Source organism: Corvus cornix, chromosome Z (genome assembly GCF_000738735.6).
Source record: "Corvus cornix cornix isolate S_Up_H32 chromosome Z, ASM73873v5, whole genome shotgun sequence".
Taxonomy (NCBI): domain Eukaryota; kingdom Metazoa; phylum Chordata; class Aves; order Passeriformes; family Corvidae; genus Corvus; species Corvus cornix.
Window position 1 is genome coordinate 44,638,158 of NC_046357.1, and position 13,932 is coordinate 44,652,089.

At 43.1% G+C, this 13,932-nt stretch overlaps 1 protein-coding gene across 1 annotated transcript in view; it reads left to right on the forward strand.

The window, feature by feature from the left end:
• Nucleotides 1-13,932, forward strand: part of KIAA1958 (KIAA1958 ortholog) — a 53,358-nt gene that overhangs the window by 23,953 nt on the left and 15,473 nt on the right. Inside the window, 3 exon segments of the mRNA XM_039566613.1 lie at nt 6,582-7,348; nt 7,351-7,809; nt 7,812-7,841. Of these exon segments, the coding sequence (XP_039422547.1) occupies nt 6,694-7,348; nt 7,351-7,809; nt 7,812-7,841 (1,144 nt within the window). The 5' untranslated portion in view covers nt 6,582-6,693.

Genomic DNA, 13,932 nt, shown 5'->3' on the forward strand with positions numbered 1-13,932 from the left:
GTGTTTTTGTACTATTACATTTATTTTTAATTTTCCTATTAAATTGTAGTTCTGATTTCAAGTCTCTCACTGGTTTGCTTTCAAACTAGTACAGGTCACTTTCCTTTCTGACCTGTTCCTTGGAAGGAAGAACCTTCCAAGGAAGTCCTGTGCCTTTCTGTACCATTCTTCTGATGATCCTGCACCCTGCAAATGAGAACAACCAAATCAGGCGCATATTCCTGAGGACTGAAGCTCAGGACAGGGAAGCACCAGCATAAGGGCTGGCTTGGCTGGGGATTCATGGTAAGGAATTAACATGTCTGAGGAATTACCAAAAGAATCACAATGAGCTGGGGAAAAAGGAGTGAGAAACACGTCAGTCTCAGGAAGCTTAACTGAGACTAGCATGTAGGTAATAAGAGAGGTTCTTACGTGACAAGATCTTGCTCAGATTGACCAGGTTTCCTGCACCATCTGTTCTGCTCCCTTTTCACCTGCTTCTCCTGGTGCTCTTTTGGTCTCTCTGTGACCCTTCAGACACACTGTGCAAGAGCAGGGCTCATGTAGCCCCTGTTTAGTAGGTGCTGGGGAAAAAGATTACAAAACCAGAAACAGTGGTAGCATTACATTCAGATTAAGGATCGAGCCCCCAAACTGTTCCTTAGTCAATTCTGCTGTCAATGGGTGAATCATTTTACGTTGTGAATGAGGCAGGCCCTTGGGAGGCTCTTAATCCTGTGATAGTCTTCCACATGAAAAGGTTAGGAAACCCACAAATGCTGTCCCAGCCAGCTGAAGGAGTTTCAGCAGCAAACAGGTTTTGCCGCTTTGCTCTGGCTTGCTGTGATGACAGCTGCAGCTGAAGGTGTGCCACACTTGGCAAGGAAAGCATCCTGAAGACTAACCATCAACTTAGAAGGAACTGCAGCCTTGTGGAGCAAATGTGACAGACAACCATGACATTTTTTTGAATGAAGTACAGCATTACTTGCCCAGAAACAAATGCATTATTTTTCCTTCCTACTAGCCTCTGAGCCCCTTTCTCAGGAAAGCATGGTGCTGCTTGTTACTGATAGGAATTGTAATTGTGGTTCATTGAGAGTAAAGCCTGCTTATTCAGCAGCACAGCTCCTGCTGACTTCAGAAAGCCCAAAATATAAGCACAAAATCTCTGAGACACACTAGAGGGAAGGCACTTGCTACACATAAATGACTGAATTTATGTAAAATTTGGGATCCTAGAATTGCGGAGGTGGCAAATTAGCATGAAGGTTTTGTTCTGTTCCTAATGTGTATCCCTATTTATTTCTAAATAATTTCTTACAGAGCTAAAACATGAACAAATAGCATAAGCTTACATAAGTTGGAGATGTGATTTTTTTGTGGTGAGAGGTTATTTTTCCCTTGAAGACACCATCCAGAGACTGTATGAAAGTGTTAAGGAACAGTCACATATGAGCATAACTGGAGGAATTACTCACTAGCTTGAGGATACATGACATAGCCAAACTACCTCACAGGCTTGCAAAACTTGCCAGGATTTGTGAGCCTTTCCTCTGTAATGTATACCCTTTTGTTTCCTGGAGAGACACTCAATTAAAAACAGGTCTTCCTAAGTAAAAGGAGCCATATACAGTTTGTATCAGAGGTAGAAGTCAACCCTTTCCCCCCATGGTGAACTGGTTAAACTAGTTGATTCATACTTTGTCTATAAGATGCCATTGTTTTTGACATGCTTGCTTTCTCTCTCTCTGCTTCTTCTTGCTTCATAGTCCTTATTTCAAGCAGAAAGTAAATTCAATAATATTTGAGTTGACATGGAAGTTTTGTACTCCAGATGTCAAAAATCAGGGAAAATGAACTAACCTATTCCCATTCCTTCCAGTTTGTTGGTCTGTTTTGGTTGTCCATCCTGGTCCTTTGTCATCTTGATGACCTCCTGAGCAATATTAGTGAAGAAATCAAAGCACTGGGGCAAAGAGGCTGAGTTTCAACTCTACTGTTAGCAGGGTCCCCTCAAAGGAGATAGCAGAGAAGGTGATTACCAGTGGTGTGATTTTGGATGCTCTGTTGCATGGCTGGGGCCCCCAGCATTTGGAGGTGCTATCTGGGCAAGACTGCAGCTCCTGCTGAGTTTAATTCAGCATCGTACTTTGTGAAAGAGCAATATGCAGCTGATCCTGGATTGATGGCTAGCAGGGCCTGTGGGACTGCAGGAGGACTTTGTGGGGACTTCAGTACTACTCTGCCTTTGTGGATGAATTTAGATTTCTGCTGTTATTGACCTCAGTCATTTATCAATTCAAAACCTTTGGCTTAAGAAATGCTAGTAATAAGAGAAGCCCTAGTATTGTCCATTAGCTAAAATCTTGAATGAGATTGACTGTGGTGGCCAAACCTTTAATTCACAGTGCTTTTAAGTATGGAAAGATAGGTCTTTCAAAAAAATGAAGCAATGCTTCCCCTTCAGATGGTGATGGAGTAATAGCCTGGTAAGTTTGGACAGGGTGGAGAGACTGAAAACAAAAAGGATTTAAAATATTCTGAGCTTCTTTTGTAAGTATGAGAAAGCAGAGCCCAACTGCTTTCAAAGTTTTTTTGAATGTAGAAGCTGATAAAACATTGCTTCTCCATAGAAACACTTAAAAGTCAGGTTTCAGCTGCTGTAAGATTGGTTTGACATCCATTCTATGTAAAATTAGTAAATGAAGGGCTTTTTACACCTGTCTTTTAATGTTTTAGTATTTGGGTTTTAGTTTTTATACAGCTGTCTGATTAGAACAATTATTTTTTGTTATTAACAGAAGTAAATTTTGCATTGTATTTTTACTTGAGAACCTTGAACTTTTAGAAAATTCTAAGTATCAGCCTTGGCATCATGTCCCAAGAGGACTGTTACTGTAGTCCTGGCTATATTGTTCCCTTGGAAAAGAATCAGCATGGAAGTACTAAAAATCAGTAACGTTAATAAAATTTCAAACATAGATATGTGTGATGCAAGTTAGTCTGAATTGACTTATCTAACATTAGTCTGGGAAGGAAATCCATTGCTAACTACCTGGGGTTCTGTGAGAGTACAGAATCCCAACAAGATTTTTTTCCTTCTTTACAATAAAATATAACATCACCCTCCCTGAGCTGTAGGTCCATCAAATGCATGTTCCAGTGTACAGACACTGCTGGAGGACACCCACTTCCCACTCTAAACCTGTGCATCATCCCATTTTTTTTGCATTCAGCTCCTTCTCTGCATCTTCACCTCTGCTGCCTCCTTTCTGAGGGAGCCATATCACAGAATTCCCTTTTAGTCCTGAGGAACCTTCCACAAGGTCCTAACCAAAACTCCACTCTATCACTTTCATGTGCAAGGAGCCAGAAGAGAAAATGTAGTTGAGTAGCCAGATCTCTGCTCTGCAATGGTGTTTGTTCATTCTTTTTATGGGATAAAGGAAAGAGGTCATGCTGGACAGCTACCAACTGCTATTGCTCCTGGGACTTGCCTGGTGTCAGTGCATCTTCTCTGCATCATAACAAAGGGTCTCTTGCTATTGCTCTGTGCAAAACCAGGAAGAATTTTGTCTGCATTAATGTAGCTAAGACAAGTCCCATCCTAAAACATGGAAAAGGGCTACTCTTTAAAGGTTGCTACTTTTCATTGCCCTTTGGTCATCAAATAGACCTACTATGGCAAAACTCTGGTTCTGGATACAGAAAATACTGCCTTTCCCAAATCAAATTATGTCCCCCTTAATGCACTAACAGATCTCAAGGCATGTTTTTGCAATAGTAGCACATTCTTGCACATCACACATTCTGTACGCATTAGTCATTATAGTGGTACATTATAAATGAGGTTGTAAAATCTAAAAAAGCCGTAAAATTTGACTCTGTCTTCTGGGTCCAGATAGCTGCAGTGAATTCAGCACCCAAATATGCTTCACTCTGAATTAGGTATCTGAACTGTAGGCTCTGAACTGCAGAAAAGTGCTGTGGAAGATTAAGGCTTCTGTAATGCAGTTAAAAGTGTAGATCACATTGAAGCTACAGCATGTTTTTGCTAGTTACTGTATGATTTCAGAGTTATCATGTTATCAGGTTATTAAGCATGAGTCATTTTATCAGATCTTGCCAGGCTGAATGAAGAACTTACATAATCTCTAAAATGTGATTTAGATAACAAGAGCAGACTGTCATCCAGGATCATGCTGTCTGACTGAGCAGACAAGGTCCTCTTCAGGAAACCAGGTACATACATAATGATGCATTTGCTGTGCTTTCTACAGCATGAGTCTCTCCCTGCCAAAGTGCCATTGGCAACTTCTCTTTAGTTGGCAAACTGAAGACACGGTGCTTCTGAGTAACTGCACAAACAATTTTGACCGTGGCAGTCAGACAGTGGCAGACCTTATCTCATTTCCCTAAGGGGAAAATGGTCCTTCAGCCAAACATGGCTTTCTGTCTTCCCAAGATACATTCCTGGTTGTGTGGCAACTGAGCAGCTCTATGATACCACACAGGTTTACACTGATGCAGCTTCTGACTTTAGCTCTCCCTCCTTTCCCCTGTTCACTTTCCAGATTTCTTCTTTGCCTTGCTATGAGTATGGTGTTCCTCCTCCTGTCGTTTGGTGTTTCTTCTTGGCAGGATACATTGTAAGAACCTGTCTTTGAATATGTCTCTCAGAAGAAACATGGATGCCCCAGGTGTGTTGACCCCTGTTAAGAATGATGGTGAATCTTTAAAAGCTTTAAAACAAATAACAAAATGTAACAAAATAGAAGTTTTAGATATTTAAAAGTTTAATGTTTGAAAAGGGAAGTCTTCTCCAGTTCCTGAAAGACTTGCAAGTTGGGGACCTTCTGCATTTATTATACTTCACAGATGCTCTGGTCATGCAAGGAGCTTTGAATTGCAGCTGATGCTCTGAAGTCTCTGTTTGCATGTGGGCTAGAATTCAAGTTATTGTAGCAGTTGTTCTCTGTGCATGCACTCTGGCTTGAGCTACTGCAAAAACAAGCTTGAATTCTACACAATTTTATTTCCTAATGATGTGCTTCCTCCTGTTCATTCATTCCCTCCATGCTTAATTTCAAAGATGTTGAAAAAATACCTAGAAATTTGCAAAGTTTCTAGAAATTCCCATGCTGGGTCCATTCTTGACCGCACCAAAGACTCACAGTGCATGGGGTGAAAAGACCTGGGAGGAGCCTTGTGGGGCAGATCGTAGGCAGTACTTGTCTATTTTATTTCCAGTTTTGCAGTTTTGCTATCCACAGACCAACCCTTGCCTGGTGAACGGGAGTGGGCAGGGATGTGCAGGCTGCAAAATCATTGAAACACAGCCTCCTCACCTCCTTTGGCACAGAGCAAACAGAGATTATCTGCAGCTAACTGGTGACAGGTGACACTGAGGAGCAACTAGGTAGGCAGGTAGTAATTTGTGTTGATTGTGTTGTGGGGAAGGCATTCCCCAGGGGCAGTTAGGCACCGTGTGGCTGTCTTTTTAAGCCTTGACACAGTTAATTTTGCATCCAAAAGTGCTTGTATAGAAGAGGACAAGGAATAAAATGAGGTGTAACATTGCCATGAATGCTGCATTTCATCTGGGAAAAATGTAATGCGCTTTTTTGCCTATATGAAAACAAAAGTGAAATGAGAACAACAGGAACTCCAAGACTTGCAGGTCATGTTCACAAAGCACAGGGGAGAGAGGGTTAGGGAGAGCCTCCAAACAGACCTGCAGAAATGAGCAGAAATTCACAGATACTTTAGCTGCCTGAGGTCACTGGAGATGACTTCTCTGTCATTAGGTATATACAAAGAGAGACACTCAGGTTTTGCTGTCATCTTGTACTGCAAATTTCTAAATAGTTTTGATGAAAATGGCAAAAGCTTTTCTTGAACTGAATAATTATTTAGATGTCGGAAAACAGACAATATGAAAAAAAGCAAAATGTTAAATCTCAAAGTTGAGGGAAGGTTGTGGCTTAAGTCTTGTAGGTCCTTTAAGAGTCTCTTAAGCCTTTGAGCAACTGATGACTATCAGTATACAACAGTGAAGGCTAAGCTTGTTTGCTTATTCCTTGTATTTGAAAACTCAAGTTCCAAACCTTCCTTTTGATGTCTCTCAAATTCAGTTGAAAAGGAGATATTTGATTCAATTGACAAATGTACATAAATTACGTAAAACTTTATTGTTTCTTCAGATTCAATGAAAGTTGGTGCTTGATTGCCACACTGGTGTTTAAAATTAATTGTATTTTTAATTTTAATTTTCTAGGTATCAACACACAATCACCATCTTTTGGACTGCTTTTATATTTTGTCAGAGGTTTAAGCTTCTAGTCATTTTGCCGCTGATACTGAACTGGCTTGTTTGAAAATCAGTTTTCTCTTCAGTTGTATATTGCAGGGATGTTCCTGAGAATGAGGAATGAGGCTGCTTATAACCAGGCATAGTTTTGAGACATGTTTTGAAGAGCATGAGATAAGAGTGAAATGGGTTTAGCTGAGCGTACAAATGTTTCATTTGCCCGTGCAAATGTGGTCATGCTTTGGGAGTGCTGAAGAGCAGGGTTTTGCTCTCTCTCTCTCTGCAGGTGAGCAGTAAATATGAGCTTGGCAACACACGACCACGAGTGCCAGGACCCTGTGATCTGAACCGTGTCTTCAGCTGACTTCCCAGTGGCAAGGCACTGTTGATCCTGTACCATGGAGGACTGCCTTCACACCTCCTCCGAAAATCTCTCCAAGCTGGTGAGCTGGGCCCACAGCCATGGGACCATCTGCAGCCTCATCCCCAACCTCAAGCACCTGCTTTCAGAGGGGGCCCACGGCAACCTGACAGCCATGTGGGGCTGTAGTGCTGGCCATGCCTACCACTGGCCCCTGGCCGCCACTTGCCGGGCTGGCTCCCAGGAGCGCGTCTGCTTCCAGGACAGCCGCAGCTTCAACTCGGACAGCCCCAGCATGTTGGGGGTGCCGTCAGAGGCACAGGCCAGCCCCCTGGAGCGCTACCCAGGCCGGACGGGGAAGGCCAAGCTGGATTGCACCCGTACTCGTGACTCCTGCGACTTCTCCTACTGCAGCGAACCGTCAGAGCTGGGCGAGCCTGTGGAGGAGTACGAGGATGAGGCCACCCTCTTCGACATGGTCTGTGAGTCCTCTGTCACCGACGAGGACAGTGACTTCGAGCCACACCCGCACCGTGCCCCCGCGGGCCCCCGCAAGCGGCCGGCAGCCGCTGCCCAGGCCCAGGCGCAGCCTGCCGACGAGGGCGGCGGCGACGTGCTCCTCAAGAAGATCAAGCAGGAGCTCCCCGAGGACTACTATATAGTAGCCAACGCCGAGCTGACGGCCGGCGCCGATGGCCGGCCCTGGCCTTGACGCAGATGTCCAAGCCCAAGCCGCAGCCCCCGGCTGGGCCCTCCTGCCTGGGGCCCACCAGGACCGTGCCCCAGCCGGCCGCGGGCCCCGACCCCGACCCGCAGCGCCTCTGCGCCTCCCCGCCCGGCCCGCCCCGCATGGCCACGCAGCGGCCGCCCCGGGGACCCCTGGCCTCCCCGGCGCGGGGGGCAGGCGGTGGCCCCGTGGTCGCCCTGCAGGTGCCAGCCACCAGCTCCAATGCCATCACCACCGCTGGGAAACCCATCAGCATCCCCCTCTCAGCCCTGCAGCTGCCAGGTCAGGAGGAGCCACCGGCCGCTGAGGAGACCCTCCCGTCCGTCCCACAGCTGGCCCCGGGTGGCGAGGTGGCCGGCTCGCCCTCGGTGAGCGCTGACCCTGAGGTCAGCTCCAGCCAGCAGCAGCCCCACGCCGCGCCTACCACCACCCCGAGGCAACGGCGCAGCTGATGCCAGGTAGGACGCTGGGCCGGAGTGGAGGGGCGGTGGCATTTTGGGGGTGGCCCCCAGGCCTGGCTCAGTGAGGTTGCAGCTGGGGCGTGTGTGGTGCGTTGCCTCGGGGTCCTGCTGGCACATAAGTCAGTAGGTAGAGAAGCGACATACAGCTGGGAGAGGATTCAGAAAAACCCAACTAAGCACCCTCACATGAGAAAGTGTACTGCAGCCATAGGCAAAATGCTTTTTCAGGTCCATTTTGGGTACAGTTGTGTTATGGGAGAGAGCGTGCAGCGACCTTGCTGTGTGCATGAGTCAGCAAGGACATGAACTGGGCCATGCACTCTCTTGATAAACCAGAAAGAAGTGGTCTCAGCCAGTGTAGTCTAGAATTGGGGAGTTGCGTGTTACTTTCACATTGTCAGATGAGTACTGTTGGACATGGAAAAGCAAAGGAGAGTACCAGGAGAGAGGTTTTCGCTTCTATAAATCGTTACCTGTAAATCAGAGCAGTGAAGACAAGATATGTTAAGTACAGCCTTAACTATGAAATTGATTACACTTGAATCCATGATGAAATGATTTTTTTTCCATTTTCCCAGTGAATGCTGTCATGCTCTGTGTCCATAATTTTTCTCAACTCCTGCCAAAGCACATAGAATTGGCACAAACAGAACAACATTATTGCATAAAGAGCATGTTAAAACAGCTTTCTTCTGCTGAGTGATTATCCCATGTGCAGAATAACTGTTAGCCACAGGTCTTCAGAAGGAGGTGGAAATCTGTTTCTTGAGGGGACTTGTCAGCTCCCTCTGGACCTGAGCACGGACAGCTGGAAGAGTTCTCACTCTTCCAGCTTCTTCATCAGTGGTGCCATCCCAGGAGGAGATGAGGCAGGAGCAGGTTTACCATCTGCTCCCTTGCTGGTTCGGCCTTGAGCTGCCTAGTCCAACAGAGTACAGACAAACAGAGAAGGGGTTAAAAACTGCCTATATGCAGTCCTTGTAGCAGGTGCTGTAAGTGCTAAAAACAATGACTTTAACTTGAACATCCTGAAAAATGATTGAACGCTAGTAAATCTATCAACTGGCAAGAGACTGCAGATCTTCTTGCCAGGTGAAACAACAGACAAAGTCAAATACACGATTTTACTAAGTAAAACCCTACTAAGCATTAGAAATCTGGAAGGATGATAATTGTCTTAGGGACAGCAAAGCAAATTCTTCTTTGGGACCCATTTCTTGCATGACTGCATCTCTAAGATGTTATTTTGCGGTAGTCCCTTGCAAAACTCCATCTGGTTTAGAACTGACTCTGCTCTGCTAAATATGAGAAAGGCAGGATGCCAGATGCCACTCAACCCAAATTGTGTGCTAAATGTACTTTTTCCTGCCTTCCTCAGTTTATAGCCAATCACTGTAGACCTGTTTACTACCAACCTGCCCCTGCAACTTGTTCAGTCTCAAACTTGCAATTTGGGACAATAGAAGGCAAACCTGGGCAGAATTTTTCCATATTAGGTATGTGTTATCTGGGAGAGTGATTTACTGTCAACAGATCCATTAAAAAATCCAAGCTCCTTTAAACTGTGTTTTCCAGGTCCTCAGCAGCCAAACAAGGTCAGCAGTTGTTGCTGGTTAGGGTTAAACCTTACAGGAACGGATGCAGCACAACATTTTTGCATTTATATAGTTTGAAGAACGGGATTGGTCCATGTCTAGTGTCTCACTTCGAGGGCAAAGTGGGATTGCACCTGGATTACACCCACTACATAAATCAACCCTGAAAACCTCCGAGTGCTTTTTGCATAGACAGTGATGGGGTTCTCAGAGTGCTGTACAAATTCTAGTTTAATCAGTTATGTTCTCAGTGGTTAAATTTCTTGTGCTGTTCCAAAAAAGCATTACACAATTCCTCTCTTCAGACTGGTGCAGTGTTGTCACATGCTGTTATTTTATTTAGAGGTAGTGGCGTTTTTAACAAGGGTGCAATGACTGACGTGACTAAAACTTGATACCTGAGTAAAGTCCCCCATTTCCATAGAGCCTGCTCCTTTGGGAAAGAAGTGCTAGCATTATTAAATCTTCAAGTTGCAAAAAGGTGGGCAATGTTGGAAATTTAATTTATTATGGATGCACAGCAGATGCTTGCAGGTAAAATGTGGAGGTTTGATAAAGACTAGATTAGGGTGGTTGCTCATGTACAGTGATTTTGTTAGGTTGTCTCCTAACAAAGAGTGATGTACTGAAAGTGGTGCATGATACATAAAATTTGAGCAATATTGAGCTACAAGAGGATGTTTATCTATCCTGTGTAAAAATCTTTTCTGTCCTAAACAGACAGATGTGAGTCTTTTACATTCCAATATTTAAAAAAGGCAAGAACTAATTATATCAAAAAACCTAGAGCTTTTATTAATTTATAGACTCAGTGCCTGCTTGACAAAGGTTTAGTTGAAAGTGAGCAGGGGATTTAAATTCTGCCTTGTCCTCTCCAAGATGTGAAGCCTTGCTCCTGGCCCCATTAGAACTGCTAGTGTAAGGTTTAACAGGACTAAGGCTTTATTTAAGTTATGATTAAAGGCTGCAGTCCAGCCAGCAGGAAATACTACTTGAACCTTAGCTGAAGTGACATATCCTTGCATTTGTACCAGACACAGCTGGTAGTTTCCATGCGTGGTGATCTTGTAGATTGTGAAAGTTGAGGTGAGGTTATCCATGAAATCAAAAATGTTGATGATATATGTTAGCTTAGGCCAGTTTAAGCCACGTGATGCTTTTGGACTAGTCTCTCTTTCAAACATAGGTTTTTTTAACTCATTTACTCTATTAAGCTATGGCAACTGAATTTGTAAGCAGGGACCTTACAAAGATACTTTCATGTCTCAAAAGAGAAGTGGCATCCCAATGAAGATTCAGTTAGGTTAGACACAGATTTTTGTGTCTAGGTGTCCATCTGAGCACTGTGGCATATACTGAATTATTCTTCGTTAAATTTCATCGCTAATAAGGGGACATTAATCTGAGAGTTTTCAGATATTTCTTTGCCATTTTATTAGCAAAGCCTTCAAGAATGTATGTAGGTATTATTTAGTCCTTTTTTAATTCTGGAAAATCTGAGAGGACCTGCATCTGTTAGGAGAGAAATTTTTGCAATGGTGGAGTGCAGGGAACTTCTGCAATTTCTACTTCTCAAACCACCTCTTCTGAACTTTGCTTTTGCTAATACTTCAGCTAGTTTTAATGTTCAAGAACCAGCAAGGGCAAGGTAGATGACATCAGTGGAGATGGAAGATGAGTAAGAAACATGATGCTTTGGGTTGTAGTACATGCAGCCTAGAGCAATTAGTGAGTGACGTTTGGATGTCTGAAACCAGGAATGGAAATGATTTGGTGTTACTGCAGAAGGCTATGGAGGGAGACTATGGCTCAGAGAAGAACAGAACTTATTTTGTACAAACACAAGTTTTGATTCTGAGAGACATAGGATTTACTTTGTAAACAGGTTTGCTGAAGAATTTATGAAGAATATTTATTTTCCACTTGAAGACTGAGGGTGGAGATGTGTTTTTTATTAACAAGACAGTGCAGCAAGACATTTCTGATTCAACACTAGTGCATCACTATGAATACAGGAACAAAGAGTTCAATGAAAAAAAGAAATCCAACCCCTATATATAAACTGTGCAGAATGCAGAGTAGTAAGTAGAGATGCAAAATAAAAAATCATCTAAATGTATTGACTGGGGTTGTTGCTTCTGTCAGAGATGTGGTAGGTTACATTCTATGTGGTACCATCACAGTGCCTTCATGTATATCCATCGCTGAACTCGCCTGACTGCTTGTTTTACGTGTACAGGCATTTTCAGAGTTTGGAGGGGAAACAGTTTGTCTGTAAGCACCCGTGCTCTCGTAGTCAGAGTGCCACTCACTGTTCTAGCATTGTGGTTATCAAACAGTACCCATCTTTGAATGTGCGCTGTGATGGATGCTGGTCTGTGCTGAGGGCAGTGCTTAGCCTTGCTGGCTCTGATGTCCCTGCTCTGAGATCCTCTCCATTCTTTTATTTCTGCAGCAGGTATGTCAGGATTCCAGATCAGTGCCGGCTTAGTGTCAGCTTAGCCTGGTAACTTGGGCAAAGATCTAGTTCTGTTCCTGTGCTCTTGTCACAGGAACGCGTAAGCAAGATTGCAGCCTTTCGCGATTGTCACCTAATGTGTTGACTTTTGTTCTGCTCTTAGTGTGGACTTCCCTGTTGGTTACAGGTGTTTATATAAGGCTCTATCTGAGCATGACCATTATAAAATGGAGCTCAAATGGGGCTTGTTTGATACTGATGTAGAGCTCTTAGTGGAATATTTTAAGTACTTCTCTGCAATTAGAAGTAGTAGGACCTCTCCCTTTTCCTCCTTTTTTCTGTCTGCAATGGTGTAAATTTAAATTATGTGGTAGCCAAGATCCTCATATAAGATTTGTGGATTAGGAGCTGTTAGATGAGCATCAAAATGTTACAAAACTTTGAGCTGAAAGGAGTCTCTCACACCTCAGGAACTGACAGTTTTGACTAGATTTAGCTCTACCTTCTAAATCACTGTTTATATGTAAAAAAAAGTGTCAGCCTCGCACATTCCAAAGAACTGCAAACAAGAAAAAATAGTGCCATTTTTAGAGGTGTATATAAAGCATACAGAAAGGCAAAATTAATGCTTTTTGTAATTATTTCAAGCCCAGTGGAACCGTGCCAAGAATGAAAGTAGTGCAAGAAAAATAATCACATCAAAAGAAAGTTACAAAGCTCGTACGTAAACAGTTCTTCCAAGAACATCAAATAACTGCTAATCAGTCTCTGTATTTGTAGTTTACATGTGAAGATTGATGACTCTTGGCTAAAGTGACTGCTTGAAGCAGTCTCCATGGACATATGCTGCTGGACAAGTGATCAAGTGAACACTTAAATATGTGTAGGGGTGAGACAGTCTCTGCTCTTTGTGTTGTACTGAAGAGTTCAGAGTCCACTGATGACTCTTTAGGTCCCATAATTGATACCTATTCCTGCTCTAGTAGATGGACTAAAAATAATAATTGCTGAGATACATTATTACAAAAAATATAGCACTTTTTTTTAAAAAAAGTTGCTAGAGCCTAGCTTATTTAGAAGAATAAAATTAGATTGCTGTAGTTTTAAATATCAGAAAAAGGAAGCTACTGGCCTGATTAATCACCTGGTCTTGCAGCATGGATTTGCCAGCCCACTCCCACCTTCAAATATATTCATCCAAGTGCTGTTAAATTATAATATAATGTTTTGGGGGCTGTATTCTAGAAATCTAGCTAGACTTTTTTATTCTAGAAGTCAAGCTAATGATTAGTTATCTTTACAATATTGTAAGGGAGTTCTGTTTAAAAGCAGGACAGTAGCATAAAGAGGACAAGTTTAGCCTTGGCAGAGTAGTCATGTAATTGCTTTTATCATCTGGGTGCACAGCATGACAAACAAATTTTTAACAAAGAAATGAATCTGTAGTACTAACAACTCTAATACAAGAGTTGTTTATGAAGCTGTTCCTACGAGAGGCATTTATCAAGGTAGTAATTTTTGCAGGAGAACACAGAAATGAAAATGCATCAATTACTACAATATCTTTAGCTTTTCACTGTGCTTAAGAAATGTACCTATTACCATTTCAGGACTTCACATGTATTTTATTTAGTGAAAATTCCTTTCAGACACAGAAAGCTCATGCTAGCCTTTTTGTATAACCAGCAATGGACTTGTCACATGCAGGTTGTCCTAAATATTAAGTGTTTATCAGAACAGCTATGCATGCAAAAGATTAGGCTGCTGCTTTCTTTGATGTCAGGGCTTATTTCCTCTTTTCAGCATGGAATTCCTCTGAGTGGGAAGTACGTGCAGCACAAAGAGACATCTCCTGGCAGCACTGTAACTGGAGATACATATATATATATACTTCTTGGAGCAGGCTATTCATGAGTATTCATACTGAAAGTAGGTTGGTGTGGGAGATGTTTGGGGATGGGCTTTCAGGTGCATTCCTGCAATAAAAGCTGCATAGGCCTATTGATCCTCTGTAACAGAGGAAGGTGGAGGAATG